Source organism: Aplidium turbinatum, chromosome 8 (assembly GCF_918807975.1).
Source record: "Aplidium turbinatum chromosome 8, kaAplTurb1.1, whole genome shotgun sequence".
Taxonomy (NCBI): Eukaryota; Metazoa; Chordata; class Ascidiacea; order Aplousobranchia; family Polyclinidae; genus Aplidium; species Aplidium turbinatum.
In genome coordinates this window covers 25,318,607-25,344,161 of record NC_137479.1, presented here as the reverse complement: position 1 = coordinate 25,344,161, position 25,555 = coordinate 25,318,607, and the positions used below count along the sequence as shown (strand labels likewise).

Below are 25,555 nucleotides of genomic sequence, written 5' to 3'. Positions count from 1 at the left end.
GATCGTAAGCGTTAAGTTAATTTGCTTCCCAGTTCCAGCCTACCAACATCTGATTGGCATTTTTGTATACAGTATGTCTAGTTCTCGACTTCGCCACAAGGGTTAAAACTAAAGTTTTATTCTGTGTAGTTGCTTAGTTTTATCCGTTTGCGGTGAAAAAAAGTTAATTCTCTATAAAAGTTCTATCTTTACTTCATTTTATTGCAGAAAAAAATGTTCATAGTAGCTTATAGAAAGATGCAAAAACGATAAAACAAACAAATCAGACAGAGTAATCAATCAGTGAGTTGTATTTACTTTGCAAAACAGCTGATACGTTTTTTCGAGCAGTACATTCGACAACTTTCTCTTGCGTCCTTCTTCGATGACGCGATCAAGACTTGAGTGAAAAATCTTTATCTTTTCGTTGTCAAGGTTGTCATCAGCAAGATGAGAAAGTTGAGAAATGGCCTCTTGCATCACTGTTTCATCCAAGTCCTTCGAACGACAATGTACAGTGTGTAAAAAGTCAAATGTTTTAAAAAGGCAGGTAGGTGCTTCATACAAAGCATATGCGGTATTGCAGTAAAAAACACATCTTAAAAAATGTTTTCTGAAGACTATAAAATATCAGTTACCTGCTGCAAAGTTTCATAAACTCGCCATACTCGTTTCACAGTCGCATCTCTTGCTATCGTTACGTTTGCGACATGATAGGTAGCGCTAAGTTGACTGTTACCACTTGACCAATCAAGGACAACTTGAAAGAGAAGAGGCAATGGATTGGCAGAAGTACTATCTGGCTTCAACTCAACAGTGACGTATGCTTCTCTCTGCAAAACACAAAAAATTAGCCTTGTTCTTTGTTGTTTTATGGCAACAGTTTTGCGAAACGAACCTCTCCTCGTTCAAATACTATGTCTTGACTCTTTGTGACGTAATCGACTCCAGCTTCGGCAGGGTACAACGTAGCTCCAGCAATCGTTGTGACGCGACGCAATTGACGTGTTGCGTAACGTACTGACGCAGACGTGTCAATGCCGCCTTGCCGCTCAATCGTTAATCCCACCGACTTGCTATCTTTAGTAACTACTGGAAATCTGTAAAGCAGAAACAAAGATTCATTTATATATATTGATATTTGAAACGTGACTAACATACCAGACTCACAAAGGTAACCTACAATACACGATGCTAAGAATAAAGGTAAAGGTGGTCCCATACTTGATTCAAATGTTGGGTATGAGAAGATAAGGTTCTCATTGTACTAAGTCTTCGACACTAAGGAGAGTAGGCTAACAATAAACCAGCGAGAAAAAAAACGTATAAACACAAGAGAACAAACGGATGAGTCAAATATTGAGGATCTTAGAGCGAGATGATCAAAAAGCTAATTTTGATTCATCGCCTTCTAAAAGTTTGTGAAAACAAAGAGCATGGAAATTTACCTTGAAGAGGAGGCAAACTGGAACAAACCAAACGGAGAATCGCTGTCTTTTATTGTGACGTTTGTAAATTTACGATCTTCGTCAATCTCTGCTCCTTCACTGACTTCATAGATCTCCAAGTAAAAAGTGACAGAAAATTCGGCTATCTGCTCAGAGGAAAAGGCGAGGCATGAGTTTTGATGAAAACAAAAATGACCTACATTTTTTCAGAATTACAGAAAAAACAACATTACAATTTTTGGTTTTAAAGCTGAATATAAGACTTAGTTGAAAAACAGCGTAGCCTACCGCAGAAAATAATAATGTGACATCAAGATTTGACTAATCACTAGGCCTGGTAGATCAGCAAATTAGGGCTAATATTTCCCTTTGTTCATGAAACTTTTTTCACAGGTAGGCTATAAAAAGGTGCAGCAGCGACAGTTCCTTTTGATTTTTAGCGTTGCAAAATAAACCCATAAGACTTCTTGAGAGTGAAGGAATGCCAAGCCATAACCCTGTGTGTTATCAACATTTCTTGGTATAGCTTACTGTGTCATCTTTCAAGGTGAGTTCAACAAAGCATTCTCTCTGGTGAGCAAGACATGTCATAGACCCTTGCGTGGTTTGAAGCTGATCTTCCAAGTTAATTATGTTTTTATCCAACGTCGGCGGCACGCCATTTAGATCCATTGTGCCAGAATTCTGTTTTGGTGGAATATCATTGCTAGTTGGCAGAGATGACAATGCTCTCCAGTTAATTGTTACGTCACCAAACGCATTCGTGCGTGACATCTTTATGTTAGCCTTACGGCTTGTGTCTTCATCTATGGAATAATCTGAAAATGTAAACAAAAAAATGAATTTCTGCTTTTATGCCTTCAATGAACAAAGAATTTTAAATAGCAGTCTGTTTTTTTAATCTGCCAGCAAGCAACAGAATTACTCCACACCTAACAATCAAGTAGGCCAATCAGTACGCTTTCTCCATTGTTTTCAACTCACCTTCTGCCACAAATCCTACAACACCATTTGGCACATCATTGGGATCAATGATTATTTTCGCCACTCCACCATCAGCGCTTACTTTAGCGCCACCTGTTGGAGAGTGTAAAAACACAAAAAATGATTCAGCAGGTTCGGATACTGCGTCATCCAATATAACAATGGCCACCGATCTCCTTTCAGTTCCATCCTGTAAAAATTAAAGAAAAATATTGAAATTATGAAAAAAAACTGCAGCAATAAATTGATTTTGTATTGCAAGAAGGGTATAGTATGAAATTGACAATTTGTGACGTTTGGCTTCGATCACCGCAGCTCGCGCAAGAAATTAAATTAGTTTCGCGCTTGCCTCCAGATGATCTCACATTTTTTGTAAGTCACATGATTGGGAAACTTCATATCATGCGTTTAATTAACCAAAAGAGAGAACATAAAACCAGGTAGTGCGCACAGATTCACAAGTGCGAGATAGGAATTGTCCGTAATTCGATACATGTTCCATACATGCTCAAACTGAAGTTGTCTTTACATTACAGTGTAGCCTACTATGTGAAGGCTACATATTATTTCCTTCCTTTAATTAGAGTTTGTAATCATTTAGTTAACATTTAGCTATGCAATGAAGCCTTTGTCGTTTACAAAACATGGCTTTAATGTAGACAGAAGGTATTTCCCGACACAATTGGATAGTATCAATGGCTAGCGTGGAGACTACACCATTATAGTTAGCGAATCGCAATTGCTCGCTTTTCTAGTAAGCTAATCAGCCTTGTGCTGACTACCAGGAAGATCGCTCCTTTCAACATATTATGTTAGTAGACTAGTGATGCCAAGGCACATGGTCGACTGGATTAGCAAGAAAAGAAGAAGACTTTCGTTCTACAATGGGCTACCAAAAGCAGGAAATGATGATTTCTTGACTGCAGGAAAAAATCTTACCGGGAAAGTTATGTTGAATTGATGCATTTCGTAATCCACACCACTGGTAGCTTGCTTAGTTCTTTCCTCTGCCGCCATTTGTAAAACTTTCCGCCGGATAGCCTGGTTAGCGGAACTTCCACTGGTGGAGGACTTATCGAAGCCGTTCAACAAGTTTTTGTTTTCAAACGTAGACGCAACTACTGATACGTCTCCAGTAGTTCCTGATGTGTTGGAATAAAAGATCATGTGTTCAAGATATAAGGACGATATTGCAATGTGAATTGGTGAAAAAAGAGATTATAACTTGATTTGGTCTTTAATTGAAACAGAAGAACAAGTTTGGTCAAACGGTTAGTCAAAAGTTTGGTAAAATATTCTTTAGTTGGGAAAAAGTAGGCAAGTCAAAAGTTTGTTCCTGAATAAAATCACCTGTTCTTTCTACGTCTACCAAGAGAATCGAAACGCCTGATCCGTCATTGTTGTTCTCCGCGGTGTGAATAACCGCATCCCGGAAGGAAAAAACTCCTCGAGCGTCTGGAGATTCCGATATTGTTACGTGACTGGAATGTTGACCGGCTATGATCCGAGGAGACAGGCCTATATAAACAACAAAGAAGTTAGTTAAGTATTGATAGTACAGGTATTTCGCAAGATAGCAGGTTCAATGTAACAGTCTTCTGTGTTTAGCAGTGAGAAAATAAGTTATTAATGACAGCAGACTATTGTTTCACTCAACAACACAAAACAAACGCATTTTCGAGTGACAACAAAGTTTTCCATTTGTGATTGATCTTTATCCTCGGATTGAGAAACCTTCTTGTAGAGCGTAATCATGGTAGTTTCGCATACTTGTAGAGGCTTTGAACCACTGACGCAAGCCCGGTTACTGAGATTGAGACTGTGAAATTTCCGATTGTTGAAGTGTTTTTGCCGGGAATTATTCCATCCATTAGATGCCACTGAATGGAGAGCAGTCCTAGACGTGCTTTGCTCAAGCGCACACTCCGTGAGTCGAATCAGCGCCGCTTAATCTTGAAGCTTCTTCGTTTACAAAGTTACAAGCTAACCAACTGACCTATCGGGACGGATGTTTTATGTTTTATTAGTTTACAACATCTTGAAATTTTGAAAAGGAAAAATGTTCAATAAGCCCCATTATATCGTAAATGGAAGCTCTTAATTCTTTGCCGCTATTCTCCCACCTTGAGCATACCATGAAACAAAGCTAGGTGGATATAGGCCTAATGTTGCAGCACAGTTTTTTTTTCTTCTTTATTTTGTGGCACAGCAAGGTGAACTGTCAACCAAAGTTCTGTACATACAATGCGTTGGGTGATTTGTATACCAGAATTCAAAACGTAACGTAATAAGATAAACTTATTATTTTGCAATCTGTAATCTATAACTGTAATCTATTCTAGCAGTAGTTGCAACTTTCGTCTGATGAATGGGAAAGTAAAAACCGAAACATACAAAAACAACTTGTATGTTTCTACGTTTTTTCGCATTTATAAGATGAATGGATTGTTACGCTTGATTCTTAAGGCTTCCATGATCTTAGTCTGAAAATCAGATCTACTTCGAGAGATGATTTTAAATTGATCGATCGATACATTGTCAGTGCACGTTTCGCAAGAGGCGATGTGCTCCTTAATTCACAAGAGGCGATGTGGTCTTTAATTATAAGATGAACGTTGCAACTATTGCTAGAAACGATAATGTCCCTGAAAACTGATAAATGTCCAAACTTTTCAGTACTCAGTACTCAGTATAATCTTATCGGAAAGTTAACTTAGCAAATAAACTGCTCAGAGAGTTTCTTTCTCAGCCATTAACAAACCTTCATAAATATTTTGAGGTTGTTTCGCCGACGTTAGATTGACTCGGAAGATTTTGCTTCTTTCAAGAGAACTTTCAATTAATGGAATTACAATGGAGTTCTTGTTTTCTCCACTAGGAATAACTATTTTGTTCGAAAGGGGGGTGAGATAGTGAACGTTTGGGGATGCTGACACAGGGAGCACAACAAAATCCACCTCTACGTCATATCTAACTCCATACAATCTTTCAACTGTGATGTTAACCTTAAAAATAAAGTTGCAATAATTTATGCTATTTGTTCAAAAAATATAGATCCTAAAATTTAGATGATAAAGTTATCTTCAGTAAACGTTTCGAAAACAAAACTGTTTTCGTCTTTAGTGCATCTTCTTTATGCCATTTCCTCTTCTACAAGTTATTGAAGAAATTAAATTTATGCCGGAACATATGAATAAAAACCAATTAAAAACCAAAGTTTTAACTAATAGTACACTTCTAAAGTATAATTGCTACCTTTCCACATGTCAACCTATTTGCAAACCCAGGCAAACAGTTTAAGCCAAACTTGTTATTGATTAGCATTGAGCAAGCTTACCTCGGGAGTGTTTTGACCGACAACGATGCGCTGGGATAACGGAGAAAATCTTATCGCTCCACAAGGATCAATTTCTACAGTGTCATGATCACTCATCTTCTTTGCACCACCTCCTATTGAGCTTTGCAAACGCGTTATGTGAACAGCATATCCAGGTCTTATGCTGGTGCTTGGTAGCAACTGAAAATATGGTTCAATGTATTCGGTAACAACTAGAACTTAAAAGCAGGCTATCTTATCTAAAAATCATTCTATGAAATACTTTTAACAAAAAAACAAATACAAGAAATTACCGCATAATTAACTATACATCACATTTGAAGTGAACCCAAGATTTGGTTGCAGCTTACCCAAAGATTACACAAGATTTGCTTGCAAGTGCAAGCTTATTCTCACCTTATTCATTTTTTGCACAGAAATTTCAATGAAGAAATGTTACTATGGATGAAGAAAATTCAGAAGCAACAATAGTAATAGCGCATCTACAAAGGCGCATAGCGGCGTAGAACAAAAGAATGACACAAAATGTAAGATTTTGAGATAAAACAAGATAACATGATCAAGATGTTCTGAAGACCTACCATCAGACTTCCAAAGGTAAAACTCAACCCCTTTCAACTTTGCTCTTAATTAGAAACTAAACTGTAATGCCTAAACCCAAAGAAATATACTTTCCAGAAGACTTCTATTATTATTATAAAAGTAGTACCGGAACATTATTTAAAGGGAATTTATTATTGAAGGAAGATTCTTCTATGCCTGAGAGCTGAAAGATTGCAATTCTTATCGAGGCTTGGAACCACAGACGCAGAATCGTTCATCAAGGTTGACAATGTAAAAATATCTTTGTTAATGAAAGACTTCTTGTCCATAAGCTACTCCATCTATTGGATTCCACAGAATATAAAGCTTCCTACCACGTTTGCCTACTGCGTTTGCCAACTGCGTTTGCCAACTGCGTTTGCCAACTGCGTATGTCAGAAGTAAAAAGCCATCGTCGATGCGTAAGTTTGGATTTAAATTTTATCTTTATTAAGAGTATATTTTTTGGGGTTTTATCCTTTTGAGAATTTTTTATCATAGAAATAATTTGAACTTACCGTGACGTCAAAATTAATTGATTTCTCCATGTGATTTATTGTTGCATCGCCAGAGGAGGGAAGAAAACGTCCTTGGTCGACACCAGATGGAACATCTTGAGGCAAATATCCGAACGCCCAGTACGCCGTGACGTCACCGAACAAGCCTTCACGCGTGATGTTCAGTGTGCACAGGTTTGCGGTGACTAAAAGAAAAAAGTAATGTACGATGGACATTAACGATCTTATGTTTCGTGTCTTTACTTAGTCATTTGCATTACTAGTCTTCACTACAGTAAGTTTGAACGGGGTCATAAATGACGATTGGTTGAGATTTTTATTTATCTTAAGCGATTTTTGAGCAAGAAGGCCTTCTTTACTAAGTTTCCTCCACAACCCAGTTGAAAAATCGGTCTTGTTTGACATTGATTCAACGTCTGCAGACGCTCAACCAACTAAAAAGAGAATTGATCTCTTGGTGCACAGATGTCTGCAGACGTTGAATCAACGTAAAAATGACAGATCTTGCTGTCTGGGTGGAGCACTGTGAAGATCAGTTCAAATCATGAAATTAGCTTTTAAATAGCAGTCATACACGGTCTTTTCTGCTTACGCTGTAGTTGGAATAATAAGAAAGATGGAAGTCTAAGACTAGGTAGCATAATTTCATTAATGGATAGCCTACCCAAATTCAAGTAGTTCATCTTTCTTACCATCATAAACGTGTGCAACAAGATTGTTGAAGCCTACGCGAGAATTCGCAACTTCTTCAGTGACTTTAACGTTGACACTTGCTTCCGAAGAAGATATTTTGGGTTTAATTCTCACATCGCCTCCAATAAATTCTACAGTGATAAGCTGAAACAATTTGAAAGTATTTTTGATAACATTGTGTTTCGGTCACTATGTGTGCATTACATTCAGTGCCGGATTAACTATAGTAGCAGATGTAGCAGCTGCTACGGGCCCCGCGCTTCACAAGGCCCCGCGCTTGGTGAAAAAAACATTTTTTTGCAAAAAAACTGTCGAACATAGTTGGTAAGTAATTTTTGGCTTGCAAACCGGAATGACATGGGAGAATATTATAGTTGTAGGATTAAATTACTTAGTCCCAACGTCTTATCCCTTCCTAATTATTGTAAACTTTAAAAACCGGTAATTTCCGCAGGAGGCAACTGCCTGATCAAGTGCCACAAGCCCAAGATACCAGTTGTTTGAAAGATTATTCGACTGTACTGTACACCAGTGAGAAGAGTATCAATCTTGCCGATCGCCTTGGACAGAGTGATTACAACGGGTCCAACATGAGCGGAAAATATAACGGAGTAGGCCTCAAAGGCATTTGTCAAAAAAATGGTGCTATTGCAGAATATATGTTCCATGCTATGCTCATTCGTTGAATTTAGTTGGTGTATGCGCTGCACAATCGTGTCCAGAAACAGTTCACTTCTTTGACTTCATTAAAAATATTTATATAGGCTATTCTTTGCTGCTTCAACACACCGGTGGTCCGTTCTGGAGTGTTCAGGTGGTGGAGTGCTAAAGAAGCTCTCTGAAACACGATGGTCCGGAAGAGCTGATGCCATTAACGTAATTAAAGAACGTTTTCTTTTCAAAAAGGAGACACTGGAGAAACTTGCAAATGACCAAGTGCAAAAAGCAGAATGTCGACAGCAGGCAAATGGACTCCTCGAGAAAATGGATTTGCTCGAAATTGGAATCTTAGTGATTTTTTGAAATAGCTACCCGATCGCTTTCAGGAAAGTCAAGCCTCTCTTCAAACAAAGCGGCAAAATCTCAACATTGCTTCAGCGTTGTGTGCCTCTTTGGCAGGATCCTTACAGAGTTTCAGAGAACAATTCGCTAAGTTTGAGTCAGAGGCGCAGAAGCTGACTAAAGTGCCGAATTACCGACCAACAAGCACAAGAAGAATTGTCCAAAATCGAACGCACGATGAAAATGCAGGCAGTGGCCGTTCAGTTTCAGATGCAATGGATATCAACCAAAGACAGATTCCCGGTGGAAGTTTTCCTTGCAGTATTGGACAGCTTACAATCTGCGTTGGAGCAACATCGCAAGGCATACACCAATTCGTAAAGCACATTGCTATTGATTGCTCCTCTCCAGAAAATATTCAATTACTTCCCATCAGTCATTATCTGTACATCAAATCAATCTGCTACAGGCCTCGCACTTGGTTAATCCGGCACTGATTACATTACACTGTTTTCTGAAAAACAAAAGTCGCAAGATTAGTTACTTACTCATATAGCCAACAAATATCCCTTACATGGTGAAAAAGCAGAATAATAAAGACTTTCAGATATACAGAGATAATTCAAACAATAAGCAAGTAGCCTTTCAAAGTTATTGTAAATGTCACACCAGCAAGTGCTTGACTTTTCAAGGCAACGATACAGTCCTAACCTATCAACTGTTCACAAAAAACATAGTTCATTGTTAAAAACAATGAAAACTATTAATACTACAAAAAGTGCTCAATGCTAAGCAAAAAGGCAAAGCAGAGCGAATTAAATCAAATATAGTTATTACTATCTGAAGCCTTTACAAATTGTTTCACCTAACGGATCATCAGAAGGTCTTATTCAAATAGAATTATTTTTGAATTTCTATTTGAATAAGACCTTCTGATGATCCGTTAGGTGAAACAATTTGTAAAGGCTTCAGATAGTAATAACTATATTTGATTTAGTTCATTGTTATGTAGTAAAAAGTAAGTCCATAACTTTGTTAAGCTGGTCTACTCAGTAGGCTACGCACACCCAATTTTGATGCATATTTCTGGGTTCAAATAACTTTTTGTGTCTCGGCCTATAATACAGCGCAAGCTTAACCCTAAAACTTTGAGATACGAAGTTGAAGATATGGAAAGAAGCTGTTGGGTGTGTCAAACTTTAAACAACACGTTTTTACGCGCCATACAAAGAGCTACCAACATACTTTCCATAGGTGTCAAACTGGTGTCGTTTTTAGCGCCAAGCAGACTTTTCACCGCCGACACACAGTCGGTAATACCAATACAGTTCTGATTTCGCAAAATGGTGTACAATTTTCAAGAAAAACATCTGCTACTTACTTTCACTGTGAAGGATTCTCCCACTTGTAAAAACACAGAAGACGAAATTTCAATTGCTTCTGTCGCCCACTTGGCGTCATCAGCAAAAACAGCTGTTCCGCTGTTGGTTGTGACGTAAGACACACCAGGTGACGGCTAAACATACAACTTAGTAGTTAGTGACATCAGCTCACGTGATCAAGCGTCAAACAAATCAAAATACATATCAGTCAAAAACTCTGAAACTAAAAAGCAGTGTTTGTTCTTATCGGTATATCAAAAGAATGATTCCATTTGCATAAAAAAGAGCACTCTTTCACATATTTATTAGTGTAGCGGACCCCTTTGGGGCCTAAACCAGAGAACGGTCCAAGAGCTCGGTGAGTATCGTAAACTTCGATGTTTTATGCTTACATAATTTTTGTTACCGGTTATGCGTTTTTTGTTCGATATTGATTACTATAGATGAAACAACAGAACGTTCAGCTAAGGAGGAATGTTATCTTTGACTAAAGTATGAAGTTTAACAGACACAACTTTTAAGTGTATTAAGTGAAACTATGGACTTACAATCTTGGCCATTTTCGTAGGCCCGAAGAGTTTTCAGCCACAAAAAGTTAAAAATCATTGAAGCACATTCTTAGAACGATAGCTATGTTGGTTAGCGCGTGACTTCTGGAACGAAGAAGCCTCAAGATCAAGCGGCGCTGGTTCGACTCTCGGGGTGTGCGCTTGAGCAGCGCACGTCAAGGACTGCTCTCCATTCAGCGGCATCTAGTGGATGGAATAATTCCCGGCAACAAGACTTCAACAATCGGAAGCTTCACTCTGTCAATCTCGGTGACCGGGCCTGCGTCAGTGATTCAAAGCCTCTGCAAGTATGCGAAACTGCCAGGATTAAGCTTTGCAAGAAGCTTTCCCAGTCCGAGGACAAAAATTCAATCCATCAATCAACGAAATACACTTTTTTAAATTCTGTAACCTAATTGGTGACTGAATCAGGGATATACTGAAGATAATGGTGTAAACAAATTAATCAGTTAGTTCGCCGCGTCGACTCGGGGCAAGTTGTCACCCAGCCATTACCTAGAAATATGCTATTGCATTATTTTATTGTTAATAGCTATGATGATTCTTACTTTGTTGAATTGCAAAGAAAACCCGACAACGACACGCCCAAATGAACCTTGGTCACGTGTTACATTGACCTGTAGTAACCGCTTCATATCTGGTTCAACTGCAATTTGCTGATTCTCTGTCTCAAGGTGAAAGATTCCGTGTGGATCATCATTGGCTCTGTATCAGTTGAATATCAAAGATTGTGTGAAGATTAATGAATGTCCAATATATATTTCTACATACAACTTTATAAGAGAAGTTACTAGTAGGTCAGTTATATTAAGTCTAATTAATTTGTTAATTGTTTGTGGCCTAAGTTTTGGAAAAGACAAAAGTGTGTTTTTCTGCAAGGTTGACAATGGTGTAATCTTTTACGTCTGAAGTATAGAAAATGAAAACATAATGATCCCCTTACCGTATCATGAAAGCCCGATTTGAATTTCTTCTGTCTATTTCTGAACCCCCATCTACCGACAACAATGTAAGAAAAAACGTTTCGTCCAGTTCAGGAAGATCGTCGGCTACGACGTTGATAAGAATCTCAGCGTCAAGTTGACCGTCGTAAATAAGCACAAATCCTAGAGCACAAGTAATTTCAAAAGCATGAAGCAGGATTAATCAGAGTTCATCATGACATGCTACGCGATATCACAAAAAATGACAACTGGTTCTACAACAAAAGTGATCCAATTGTAGCATGTTATGCTCCAGATCGAGAAGTCTGATGTTCACGTAGCTTGCTCATTCGGTGACACTTTTTCTCTCTAAGCATTGAATTTAGCTCTCATTACTCACTCCTGCTCGGTGAGCTCGGCAGCAAACATAAGGCTGTTAAGATGGCCCACTGCCCACTACATTGGGCCGTGAATGACAATACTAGTACAATACTGTTAGTTTGTGCATCCTCGAAAACAGAAACCATTAAGTTTTGTAGGTTAGGACATCGTAAAACAACAGAAGAACTAGTAACATAGATATTATAACGCGATAGTGGACATGGATATTTTGTTTAAAAAAAAATCGGCAAATCAATTATTACCGGTCGTAGCTGTGACGTCATCGCCGTTGGCGCCAAAACCTTGGTTCCTTCCAGACAAACTCCAGGTGACGTTTAGTTGGCCAAGGGAGCCCAGAAATCTTGTGATGGGAAAGACTAATTGAGTAGTCCCAGAAAGTGGTTCATCAGTTTCCTATTGAAAAGTCAAACGAAACTCGGTTGCTAAAGCTTTGTCACCAAGCGTCAAATAAACCTAACACTTTGACTACAACATGCTACAAATTGCTACATGGAAACACTTTTTTTGAGTGTGGTAAATTAATGCTGAAGTTAAACAATAGTTTGGTCGTGTTTCATAGTCTATCTTGACTAGAACATTATAAATGTTTGCAAGGTACAGAATAATCGTATGCGAATTTGTAAAATACATTAAAACGAAAAATTTTCATAAAAGAGAAAGCGGAAGGAGAAAACTTTAATCTTAAGAAAAAATTATTTGTTTTAGGAGAAATTCTCTTTATTTTGAGCCTATTCACCTATAATTTACAAATTTACGTTATGTAGGTTATGCACAAATTACAGAACCTATGAAATTTAATTAATTTATGGAACGACTAGTACAAACCAGTCTTTGATTGGGCTGGTTCTGCTCATCAGAACGGCCAAATTTCACCACGCCGTTTGGATGGCCCTGCATGTGACAATGTAATCGTTGATATTTCAAAATGTACATTTTTACAAATATGAAATCTACTTTGGAATACAGATTTTAGCTCTTTACATTTCTCAAAACTCGGCTATCAAGCATTGAATAAGTTTTAAGGAGGACGATGTACGTATTTAGTTCAACTATTTTCTATTTTACTTCTATGGCGCAAAGGTAAAGCTGATAAGTAGAGAAGAAAAACCGCTTTTCGCTATGCAAGTAAAGTGTAAAAACGTGCTCCTTTTTGGTTATATTTTGCTTCAAAATACTGCATTTGTATCAAGAATAAATGAGGCAAATGGTATATTCAGCTACGTGTTGAACACCGAACCTGAAACCACAGCCCCAAAGTTTCGTTTAGTGCACGTCCTACCTTTTTCCTCACAGTGATTGTTGCATTGCCCCTTTCTTTGCTCACTTCTGCTGGACTGGGATCTTCAATAGAAATTACAAAATGTTCTTCCACTTCTTGCGCATCATTTGTGGGAAGAACGTTAACGAATATATCACGACGTCCTCCTTGTCCATCTTGGAAAGTGTAAACTCCGCTGGTCGGTGAAGAAATATCTTCTTCCAATGGCGAGACACTAACAAATGATACACATGGTGTTCTTGGAGTGAGTTGGAGATGTCTTCCAAAGGTTTATGCAGAACAACTAAGTCATTGAAAAGATATTACATCAACGGTGAGGGTGGTGACAATAGGTTACTATTAAGTAGGATACTGAAAAGTAGGTTAGGTTTGACTTTCTTCTTTTATTCACTCTCAATTTTTTTTTTTTTGGATAGTCATAAAACGAAGGCTACGTACTACATTACCACTTGCACAGCCTATGTATTTCGGTATTTGCATCGCGCAGGTAGGATGCTTAACGTCATAGATAACCTAATATGAAATAGTATCTAAAAATTCTGGTTAAAGTTGGATTTTAAAACTTTGTTTTTTGTCGTTTCAGGGTGCAGTGATCTAAGAAAAAAGATCATCCAATTGATTTTCTAAATGCAATAAAATCTTCTTACGAAGTTGTTGGCGCAATGATTGGTTCCGCTCTGCTAATTCGCCACCTGACAGATATTGCCCCTTGGTTTCCACCAAATCGTTCCAGCGTAAATTTTAATCGTCCAGCGCTTGTAGCCAGTGGATTGGCAATTGATACATCATTCTCACCTAAAAATCGAATGACCCCATTCGGATAATCACTTTTCAAGATTGTCACCTGCAAAATAAAACGTTTTGTAACATGGAGCTCGTTTTGTATTTATACCAAAATTCACGTCTGTGGATTCATTGCGTCATTAATAAGATTTTATAACAAAGAAATACATTCAAAATATGTCAACATTCGATAAAGACATTAATGGTCTTTATATTGTAACAATGATAATAGCCACATTGTACACACATCCAGTTAATCTTCAAGTTAGCTGCCTACACAGTAAAAAAATGAAAGGTATGGTTTGATATTCAACATCAACTACCTCCAAAAACTTGTTATCACCAATCCTTGCTCCTCCAGATGTGGTAGTGAGAGCAAGAGTAAACTCTTCATCATGTTCCATCAGACTGTCGTCCACCAAGAGAATGGTAACTGAAGCTTCAGTCTGTCCGTCCTCAAAAGGAACTTCAATGCCAGTGGATGGCATGAGGAAGTCAACATTGCGCTTAGCAGTGCGATTCAAAGAGTTAACAGTAACAGAAATGTCACCGTAGTCTCCTTCGTGACGTATCTATGCGTAGCGAAATACACTCAGTTTAAACGAAAGCTGAATTGAGTGAAGAACTATCGGCAGCCGGAAACTAATAGAACGGAAATAGAACAATGGTCAGGGGCGCCGGAATGATTTATGACTGGGGGGGGGCAGGATTATGAAAAAAGGGCACTTTGATGGTGAAAGGCCTTTTTTTAAAGTTTTAAGATATAGCGATAATGCTCATCTCACAGCTCATTACCGAGTTAGTAATGATATAATAAGTGTCAGGTATACAAAGAGCAATAGCACGAAAGGGCATCATGCTATGTTATAATGATGTAACCTACTGTGATACAGACTTTGTGTCGTGAATATTATTATGAGGCAATAATGAAAGATTACAATTAGGGTAAAAGCGAATAACAGACATTTTTATATTGCAAAATGTGCAGTAGCTTACATGACATTAAAAGGGCACCATTGTCCCCTCTGCCCCCCATCCACGGAAAAATTAAGGGCAGGGGGGCATCCGCCCCCCTGCCCCCCCGCTTCCGGCGTCCCTGACAATGGTACTTGTAAGATGTTTGTAGGACAACTATACTCTCAATGAAGTAATTCATTAAGTGAAACTTAGGTATGGTATAATTGTTGTGATAAGGTTTTGTCAACAGTATCTTACAAATGTGCAAATCTATCAAGTTAAGCCCAAAATTAAACTTTTCAAGATCAAAATCGCATTACTTCTTTATCGAATCTTACACACTCGATTACTCGGTAGCTTACCAAAGCAACCTTAACATTTTCTGCCTCTTCCCGTACTTTTATAGAGCCATCTACAGATGCAAACTCTACCAACCCTTCAGCTCCATCACTTTTTGCGATACGCACCACTGACCATGTAATGTCACCAAACATTGGAAATATGTCACGTGACAGATTAAAAGGTGAGTGGATGAGAAAATCGTTTTTGTCATATGACAGAAGTTCGATGTCTAGAAAAATACGGATGAAGTGAAAATACTCTACAATAATACATTCATTTATGCACGTGAATATTTACCAGCCAAGTGCGAATAGGCTAACTAAAAATGTTTGCAACTTTAGGGACCCTTTTGAAGTGTTCGATTTTACGATGAAAACATTTTATATCATCTTGCTGACCTGTCATGTTAATGAAAAATTCTTTTGGTCCTTCTGGAAGACGATCATCGATGATTTCAATATTTATTACTTTCATTGCTTCACCTTCAGTGAAAATAAGCCTTCTGCTGACCGGATAATAATCAACATTTTGCAAAGCGCTTCCGGGGCTTGTTGTTACCTGAACCGCCACCTGTAACAACAGTATCATGATAAGCCACGTGGTGCGTTGGTTTTACAATGCCTTACAAACAGTTTGAATTTTTGTCAACAAATTTCCAAAACGAAGCAAAATTAGGGAAAACCGAGCATCTTACCTCACTCATAGCTCCTTTGTTTCTCAACAAACGAACTGACGCGTATGATGAAGACTGTGATGGTGTTTCTGATGATGAAGGAATAGAAGCTTGGTCGCTTTTTCCTTCTCTAACGTGGTAAATAGGCTGCAAGAAAGTGAACACCCCGTGTGGATTGTCGCTTGCAACTACAGTCAATAAGCAGGAATTTTCACCAGAACCCAACTCTGCACCTCCTGAAAAAAAAGTTGAATGTTTTATCAGAAACTATGCATGAAGTCTAACATCACACTGGACCTTAAATCGTCTTTACAGAAAGTGACGATAGCTCAAAGTGATGCGTGACGAACCTGAGACTGCAACCAATCGAAGCACGTACTCTTGTGCTTGCTCAGGAATATCGTCATCAAGGGTTTGAAGATATATTGTGGTTTCATTTTGAAAGTCTTCAAAAGTAGCTTGACCTGTAGAAAAAATGTAGTTTAAGTATTGGTAAAATTTGTTTTCCTCTCGGATCAGGACCCAAAACTACATCAAGAGTGCAATGTAGTATTTTCAGAATGTCGCCAACCTATGAAATGGTGTAATGAAGCAAACTTTCCTCGTCGCAAATGTAGGTGGAGATTTTTCAGCAATGTTTTTTTTTCAAAACTTCCACAATTTTCGTAAAATGATCAAAATAACAAGTATAACATTAACGAAATTCATAGCACGTATTGTCTATACCTTGCACACGTTTGAAAGCTTTTTGGTCTGCCGGAATAATTTGCCAGTCAACAGTCACTGTTCCGAACATGCTGAAAGTTCTTTGGAGTCCAATTTTGAAAACTTTATCAATACCACTCTCTGGCTCGGAGATGAAAAGCGTGCCTGTCTGAAGAGACACCACACCAGTAGCACCAGGGTTGGCTGCAACGACAACCTATGAACAAAAAAAATTCTATAAATGAAGACAAAAATACGTCATCTTTATTCGTCAACACTTGGACGTGGCGTGGAGCACCGAGGAATTTTCCAGGTAAACAGGGTCATGTAACTCCTATACTGGATTTGACTACTAGTATGAAGATAAATCCAAACAATGTAGGTAGAAGTTTTCCTTGATCGCCTTCACTTTTTAAAGTATAATCTTTGCTGAAGATTGTCACAATCAATATGCGCATTGCGCAGCCCCGCGGCAGGCTGCATAAATGTCCTAAAATAGGTGAACTACTTTGTTGTGTAATTCTAACTGAGTTGTTATTGTCGAATTTTGTCTTGAAGTCACCTTTAATTACGCAATGTGTTATTGCGAAACTTGCTTCTAAAGGATTTTGTGTTTGTGCGATTCTGGAAACGTTTTTGAGTTGTTGATCAGAAGAATAAGTTCTTGTGATGTAATATTACCCTAGTATCTGAAAGCTTCTGGTCAAACAAACCTGTTATAAATAGCCGCGTGATTTCAGTATGATTGTTAGAGTTGTGTTTAAAGTTGTATATTATGGGAAATACAAGTGTAACGAAAAGTATGTTGAAGACGATTGTAGAGTTTTAGCCGATATTGAATAGATTGTGAAAGTGTAAGTTATTGCCAATTGTAAAGTAGCTGTTGCAAGTACAGTAGTAGCATATATCTATTTTAAAATCGAGGAAGACGTTCGCTGTTCAGAATCTGATTTCTTTACGTGCTGGAAGTGGTGAACCATTCGTCAGTTCAAGAATTTCATCTATTGTCTCATAAGCAGAACTATTCGACTATTTATTTGACTGTTTAACGTTTGATATCCCAATGAACTACGTCATCAACCTTTCCAAAGTCTCTTTACGTGTAAGAGATAGAAAAAGCCGTGACAAAGATAAAAGGCACCTTGGCTACTCCTGCAATGGGAGATATTTCTGCTCCTCCTGTAGCTGATATCAATCTTAAATCGTATTTTTCTTCTCCTTCTAATTCGTTGTCAGGAAGAGTCCGGAGAGTTATTGATTTCGATCGTGTTCCAGCGGAAAATTCTAATTTTCCTGAAACTGGACTTACATCCGCATGAGCTGACTCTTCCAGCTTCCATAGTAACGTAACGTCTTCACTAAATAAATAAACGAATACGAAATAAATAATAAATAAAAAAGATAAATAGTTAATAAACAAAATGTCATGCTGGAAATAAATAAAGGAACACGTTAGACTTCTGACAAACTTGATTATTATCAAAAGCAAAATTACAAGATTAATTAAATTTAAATTTGACATTTTGCACCGATGTAACACAAAAAGACATAAAATAAAGAACTGTAGCACTTTTTGGAGGCAATCTTTGCTCACTTGCTGCCTTGAAACCGTTTCACTTGGTACACTACAACTCCTCGAGGATCATCTGAAGAAGTTGATTCTTCCACTGTCTGCGACTCTTGAAGAAAGCCAAACATTCCACTTGGCGAGTCATTAGGAAGAATGTTGACCGTAACCGTGAGATCTCCTCCTAACTGAGCTCCTCCTAAAAGTTGTTTCAGGTGAAATAATGAGTTTCTCACCGATATTTGTCGCAGTAACTCTCAAAAGAAAAAAACAAGAAAACAAGAATGTATGCCTTTTCATAAACTTGTTCTCACAATACAATACATCTGCGCTCTTAAATAGGTCTGAGCCACTGGAATATTGAATCCATATCTACCGGTTCAGAGTCGAGCACTTTATACATTGTGCCAGAAAACTGTGAAATTGCATCAAAGCATCAAAGCGGCATGGCATCAAAGCATCATGGCATCAAAGTGTTGGCATCTTACCTAACAGAATTTTAAAAAGTGGTAACATCTTATCAACAAAAACTTAAAATTACCTGTTGTAGCAACGAGTTGAACGGTAAAACTTTCCATGAACTCAACCTTTTCATCATCGATGATGAAGATTTCAATCTCAGAAGATTTTTCTCCATCCATGAATTCGACGGAACCAGAAGACGGAAAGAAATCAGTGTTCATTGCGGTGACCGGTCTTGCTATCCATTCCACTCCGACAGAGTGCACAAAACCAACCAAACGCATGAGAGGAAGCTGAAATAATGCAACAATAAGTGAACAGCCAATACAACAAACAGAAGCAAAGATTAAAGACAACGAAGTAACGCATTAGCATAAAGCAGATTAATTCAAAAAACACATTTGCTGGACCAGTATTGCGCTTTGTACCGTCTCGCTTGCAATTAACAATAAGAGAAATTTATTGGTGGAAGCGAATAAATATACTGTACTATTAAATGTAAGCACAAAAGTACTAGAAAACGGAACAATACAACTAAATGTAGATGCACGTTATTCGTGTCCCAGCTAAGAAAAACTACGAAGTGATCCTTCAAGGTCTTCGGGTCAAGCACCCATATTTAAACATAACAATGATAGTAGGCTAATTAAAAAAGAATAGTGAAATATAATAAGTAAAACTGATAGAAGAAAATTCTCTCTATAACGTGACGCTTTAGTTCTTCATGACGTTTGTTGAACATTTTTGTTTAGTTTTCATGAACATGAACAAAAGGTAACTTTAAACCTTAACGAATTCACTGCAAAATGAGATTTGTTCGGACCATGCTGTACGAAATATTGCAATTTGAATCAGACTGTACCTTTACTGTGTTATTGGTTCTGGGAAGTTCAAAGGCATCCACCGCTCCCTCTTCATTTCTCGTCACGTTGAATTGAATAAAACCACGAGCATTGTCGTTCTCGTCAATCGTCACTTCTGCCACGTCATTTCCGTCTGCTCCAATGCCTAGGAAATAACGAGATGTTTTGAAATACTATACAATGGTTACATATTTGTCTACTTATTTCATTTTTTCTTGTAGAAAATTGTATTTTTTTGCATCCAATGAAAGAATGACCCAATTTTGATTGCATTACACCAGAGTGTTTGTCAAACATCACAGCTTCTCGACAAGGTTTGAGCAATTTTGCAAAACATATTCAACACACCCGGCAACCCTTCGATTTCTGACTCTCCTATCAATGTGACATCATCAATGACGATGTAGAACGATTCTTTGTCCTCGGGTATTTCATCAGGCAGTATACTGAAAGAAGCAGCCGCCCTGGTGGAGTTCTCCTTCATGACCAAATTCGCATCTCTCGATATGAAATCAACATCCGGGATTGCTTGTGATCGGAAAGGAAGATTTTTTGCTCGGGTTGTTTTGAAATGAACCTGGATTTATATTTGTAGGTAAGCTCAGTGATCACACTTTTTTTATAAATTTGACATCAAATAAATGCACAAACTCACGATATTGCAATCCTATTTAGAGTAGTTACCAATGCACGCGTTTATGCAGTAAAAGCTCATCAATTCTGGAAAAGGAAGGACTGGGCCTATTTGTCAAGGTCATTATCCTATGCAAAAAATTAAACCTTTTAATTTTTCGATTGCTGTGCTTACCTCTATATCCCCCATTGCTCCTTGCTCTCTTATCAGGTCGAGTGTGATCAATCTTGAAGCTCCTTGGGGAGTTTGCGCTTCACTGACAACTTTGCGCAAAGAATTTGGCGCCCACGAAACAACGCCATGAGGAGAATCGTTAGCTAGGATTCGAACTTGCGACCTTGAGGTGGTCATGTTTAGTCGGGGTTGAACCGACGAGCTAAAGATAGTTGAAATCCCATTGAACAATCAAAGACGACCAAATTTTAGTAGTTTATTGTTTTTTTTTGCAGCAAAATGACATTGAAAAGAATACTTTGGCACCAAACAATCTCGAAACATTAAATCGAGCAAGGTATGACGAAATAAAAACCGGTTTTGCTTTAAATCAATTTTAACAAGTCATTTTTTCATCCTGAATACTGAATTCATTCTGAATACAGACATTGTATAAACTACATATGTGTAACACTCAAAAATTTTGCCTGTTATAGCACTTCACCTGGCGTATCCAATTACACGAACATGAAGCAATTGGATTTCTACAATTTCTTCGACTTCAGGAAAGTCATCGGCCAGTACTGCCAGTTGAATTCCAACAATTGATTGACCTTCTTCAAACGTGATCTAACAACATTATGTGAGCAGTTAACAAAAAAAGGTTTCTTAATTGCAGAATATACGTAGAAACATCCATTTGATTAAAGCTTGGTGATAGACATGTATCGAAACACCGCTAAATATCCTACATGTGGTATAAAAGGGATGTTTCACAACAGATTCAGCTACTTTGGATACTCAGTAATACCTTTCATACCTGGCCAGAGACAGGTGTGACGTCATTAATGCTTCCTTCTGCCGACCAATCAACAACAACCTTTCCAAACGTGGCACTACGACGTACAACATTCAGCGTGAAGTCGTTATCGCTTGCTGTCTCTTTGACGCTTTTTTCAATTGAATCCTACATACAAGTTACATTTGAAATTACGTAACCGATGTATGTGCTGTTGGCATATGCAAAACAAGGAACGCAAATAATCAACGACTGAATTGTGAAGTCATCAAACCTCGGAGAATCCAATCACGCCAAAGGCGTCATCATTTGCTTCAATGATGACGTTTAAATTGCTTGTGATGTCATTGATGATGGCACGAGCGTCATTCTGATTCGATAAAGTGATCTAATAAAAGATAAATATGTCTGTAAGAAATTAATATACGTAGTTGCATTTTTTACAACATTCACAAATAAATGAAACACAAGTGACACGGACACACAATAGCGGCTCAAGATAATGTTGCATAATAAAACATTAAAAGGAAAAATGTCATAAATCACAGTATTTCCCTACTGTTTTAATAAAAACATTTATTCACGGGCTAAAGCTCGTAGAAATTTAGTTCAGAAGTTGAAGTAATCAAACCTTAAATACTTCGTCCTCTTCCGAAATATTGTCGTTCAGTATCGTAACTGCAAGAGTGTGGACAGTTTGTCCAGGTTCAAAGGTCAAAGTGTTCGTTGTTTCGATAAAATCTCCTTCCGGGCGCTGTTTAGCATACGACAAACTTCCCGTATGGAGATTACAAATGTCGTAAATCCCCGAAATCGTAAACTGCGTGTAATCCAGCGCTTGGTACATAGAGCGATCCAGTGACGCAGGATTCAATTGCATCATCGTGTCGTCTACAGCTACAGCTACCACCACGTGCGAACGGAATGCATTGACTATCTTGTGGGGATAGATGTGCACGGATGGCATGGCATCCAACAAGGGTTCGAAAAAGGATGAGGAGAAGTTGAAAACAAAGATGCGAGAGGACACATCGGAGGAGACCATCAACATCGTAAATTCATTGTTCTTCAAAAATGATGGCTGGATGAAAAATAATTAAAGTCATTTTGAATTTTACAGCAGTATGTGTTATGGATTGCCTAACTGCATACGAAAATTTCTTAACAAGATTCATTCTGTCTTTCTTTCTCTTCGTCATAATTAAAAGTCGAAATCGTTTGACATTTGTTGGTATGCATAGTAAGCATAGTAAAAAACATATTGTAGAAAAAAACTTTTTTTTACATTTAACCTATAGTATCAATTGTGCAAGTACATAGTGTACATGGATGAGCAAAGTGGTCATGCAGCTGCTACAACAATACCGGTACATAAAAAAATCGACAAAGTAATAAGTGGAAAAAGAGAAATTAATTTCCAAGACGCTTATACCAGGCTACTGTTTGAATGTGAGATGCCGAAAATAACTACTAATTACCTAAATAATATTTCACTTGAAATACTAAAGTCTTGTTCATTACAAGGTTTCGCGTCAGAATGAAATGACGTAAGCTACGTACAAGAATTAAAATGACACGCATAACTTGAAACTTATCATGAACTACTATATTTTTACAGTTATTAGCTTTCTTACCGAAACTCTTCCTCGAGCATCTAGCATGTCAACCGTTGACGTCATCACTTCAATACGACGCGGCCTTGTAACTTTCAAGGATTGGTGGGAACGTAATAGTCTGTTTCCATGACGGTCATTTTGTACAACCTGATGCAGGAAAAAACTATGTGGCAACTGATGAAACAGAAGTTAAACACCTTAACATAGATATTCAAGACATTTTTGTTACATTAAACTTTTGGTAAATTGCTGTAAGCAACATATTAGTTGACAGATAAGTTCGTTTTGAAATTAACTTTAGACTTTGCTTCATTTTTGTTGTTGTTAAGAAAAGTAAAAAATAAATCTTTTTGCAACAGGGAACGCAAATCCTGCTTGAGACCATTGCGCCATCAAAGCGATAAAAGTTTTGCTTTTACGACCTTGCTTTGATTACATCAAAAAAGTTTAAAATCCATGGGAATCAAGGTATGGGACAATTTACCCCAAAAATAAAAAAACACATGAAAAAAGGCTACAGATTGTTCAGTAAAGCTTGCAAAAGATACTTCTTCAATAATCAAGAGCTATAGAAGCGACATCCACTACGTAACTATCTCCAATGTCAGTAGTATTTCATTTTTGCATTTCTTCTGTCCTTATATTCGTCTTTTTTCTGTTCTACCTTCTTTCTTATTTTTTGTTGTGTCAATTTGTCAGTTAAAAACGCAATACTTGCTTTCGTATAACTGTTTGAATGAGAGAGTGCAGACTCGACGACCTCCTACGCCATATCGGGGCGATGGTCTTTTGCACTCTCTCATTGGATGTACATTGTACACTGTACGTTTTTGTTTTTTTGATATACGGTTTGTTTCGCATCCAAAAAAAAAAATAAATGACCATCCGTCCTACTTAATGACCTGGTAGACTTCCACAGCATGGTCGTTCATATTTGAGGCAATCCTCGTTTGCCTTTCAACCGCAGAAGCAAATATCAGGAAACTGTGTTCGCCAGAAGAATAATGCTGAACATCGACAGCGTTGGTGACAACCATCGTTGCAGGCTGAGTGAACGAACTTGTAGCTGGGTTCCATTTGTAGACTACCGATGCAACCGGGGCGTCGTTGCCAATTTCAGAATCAAATCTGCAAAAACATGCAGAACGTTGTTTTGTCTCTTGACGTAGTAACAATGACATTTAGTGTTTTGTTTTAGGTTATCGTGAAGAAATTGATGCCAGTCGTCCAAACTTTATATTGGTTGTAAAGGAACATACGTAGGCTTTGTTCAGACGAAATTAGGCAAATACGTTACGAAATGAACACAAGGCTACATCCTTACCTATTAGCAACTGCTAGATAGGTGCTATTGTTCAGATTGAACACAACCAGCCCACTAGCCCCTCTGGTAGGCAACGATTGCACTTCTTCAAGTAACCGTGTGATCGCATTGAAACGAAGTACCACAGAGTCCACAGTGGAAACCTAGGGTAAGATTTAGTAGGGTAAAGATTAATTACATGTTTTTAAGCGAGGTAATGTTGAAGTTTGTGCCATGTTATTGAGTCCTTGTTGAAGACGAATGACATAGTGGACATACTTTTACTCTCTTTGGACATAATGTCAGTCTATCGTTTATACACTGAACGCAGGGCTAGCCTTTACTGTACATTCTTACCATGCATAACTTTTTAAAATCAAAACGTTATGTTGTTTCAGCGACAGCGGTCACAAGTCTGCATGCTAAACTACTAAGAATCTACTACAAAAGTGAAAACTGCTTTACTATAACCGAAGCTCAAAAGTTTTGTGAAGTATGTAAGCGAATGACAATCATTTGTTGTGTTAAAGATCCCACACAGCAACTCAATCGTTTTTGTACATTGATTCAACGTTTGCAGACGTTGAATCAATGTAAAAAACGGTTGGTTTGCTGTCTGGGATATTTCTCTGCTTACCATATTGTTATCCATACTGTTTGCAATGATCAAGTAGTGATCTGTGGTGTTGAAGTGCACGACATATGAAGCCCCTTTGGTGGGGATATCCTGCACCACTAAGAGATTGCCTGCATCCGTTACTTTGTATAAACGAGAGAAAGTTTCTCTCCTGCAGTAAATATGCCAATATAGTTTGAACTAAATTTAAGGACGATTTGCACAAAATGATCAAGTCAAGCCAGAAAATTTGTTTCGATAGCGCCATATGACATAGTACTGGTAAATAAAACTCTCATTACAATACGTTGTGTAATGGAAGGTTAAATCAAGGTACACTAGTTGATAGTTATTAAGAATAGTTAGAGCCTAAGTAGTTAAAAAACTATTCCAATTGTTCTGTCTTGAGTTGAGCAAGAAAATAATTAGGTTGCAACGTAAGTTTTTCGTACAAAGTGGAACAACGTACAATCGTTCCAGCAGCGCATACAAGTCAGGCATGCATTATTGTTGCTTACTATTTATATAAGCATTGCATTATGCTCTCTTATTTCGATACTGTAGTTAGTGTAAGGTTTGTGTGAACATACAAAGTTCTGTATTATAACTAAAAGGATAAAACGAGCTTATCGATTGTTTTACATCAAATTACCTTCTCTCGATCCCACTGTTTGCTATGAATAAATAATGAACTCCTTCTGCCGTGAATGTTGTGGCACAACTTGCCCCGTCAGTTTCTATACTCTATGAAACCATTACCTCTTGTTATTACTGTATTCAGTTGTTTCTACATTTGAAACAGGTTGAAAGCGCATTTGTTTCAGCAAAGGAAATCAAACACAGTTCAGGCCACATTATTCATTTGTACAGTAGTAACATTTACGACTAACCTTACAACAATATAAACAAGTCACTCATGCCGTTTATAAGTTACTAACTATTTAACAACCAGTGCTAAATACTATGTACAAATATTCACTATTA

General features: G+C 37.8%; 1 protein-coding gene across 1 annotated transcript in view; it reads right to left on the bottom strand.

The window, feature by feature from the left end:
* The window catches only part of LOC145775126 (adhesion G-protein coupled receptor V1-like), a 53,305-nt gene that overhangs the window by 8,510 nt on the left and 19,240 nt on the right, over positions 1-25,555 (bottom strand). The window contains exons 33-72 of the mRNA XM_082586338.1: positions 25,224-25,315; positions 24,593-24,743; positions 23,977-24,119; positions 23,555-23,780; positions 22,671-22,799; positions 21,668-22,117; positions 21,311-21,424; positions 21,058-21,204; positions 20,743-20,867; positions 20,259-20,460; positions 19,799-20,027; positions 19,450-19,595; positions 18,667-18,880; positions 18,153-18,324; positions 17,700-17,916; positions 16,580-16,775; positions 16,204-16,317; positions 15,875-16,089; positions 15,579-15,750; positions 15,201-15,409; positions 14,205-14,453; positions 13,746-13,942; positions 13,099-13,312; positions 12,645-12,710; positions 12,062-12,212; positions 11,438-11,600; positions 11,043-11,199; positions 9,925-10,059; positions 7,541-7,685; positions 6,849-7,033; positions 5,749-5,928; positions 5,173-5,416; positions 3,762-3,929; positions 3,351-3,553; positions 2,412-2,601; positions 1,959-2,245; positions 1,428-1,573; positions 878-1,079; positions 618-812; positions 298-477 (exon numbers count right to left, since the gene is read on the bottom strand). Of these exons, the coding sequence (XP_082442464.1) occupies positions 298-477; positions 618-812; positions 878-1,079; positions 1,428-1,573; positions 1,959-2,245; positions 2,412-2,601; positions 3,351-3,553; positions 3,762-3,929; positions 5,173-5,416; positions 5,749-5,928; positions 6,849-7,033; positions 7,541-7,685; positions 9,925-10,059; positions 11,043-11,199; positions 11,438-11,600; positions 12,062-12,212; positions 12,645-12,710; positions 13,099-13,312; positions 13,746-13,942; positions 14,205-14,453; positions 15,201-15,409; positions 15,579-15,750; positions 15,875-16,089; positions 16,204-16,317; positions 16,580-16,775; positions 17,700-17,916; positions 18,153-18,324; positions 18,667-18,880; positions 19,450-19,595; positions 19,799-20,027; positions 20,259-20,460; positions 20,743-20,867; positions 21,058-21,204; positions 21,311-21,424; positions 21,668-22,117; positions 22,671-22,799; positions 23,555-23,780; positions 23,977-24,119; positions 24,593-24,743; positions 25,224-25,315 (7,320 nt within the window). The remainder of the gene's footprint in view (positions 1-297; positions 478-617; positions 813-877; positions 1,080-1,427; positions 1,574-1,958; positions 2,246-2,411; positions 2,602-3,350; positions 3,554-3,761; positions 3,930-5,172; positions 5,417-5,748; positions 5,929-6,848; positions 7,034-7,540; positions 7,686-9,924; positions 10,060-11,042; positions 11,200-11,437; positions 11,601-12,061; positions 12,213-12,644; positions 12,711-13,098; positions 13,313-13,745; positions 13,943-14,204; positions 14,454-15,200; positions 15,410-15,578; positions 15,751-15,874; positions 16,090-16,203; positions 16,318-16,579; positions 16,776-17,699; positions 17,917-18,152; positions 18,325-18,666; positions 18,881-19,449; positions 19,596-19,798; positions 20,028-20,258; positions 20,461-20,742; positions 20,868-21,057; positions 21,205-21,310; positions 21,425-21,667; positions 22,118-22,670; positions 22,800-23,554; positions 23,781-23,976; positions 24,120-24,592; positions 24,744-25,223; positions 25,316-25,555) is intronic.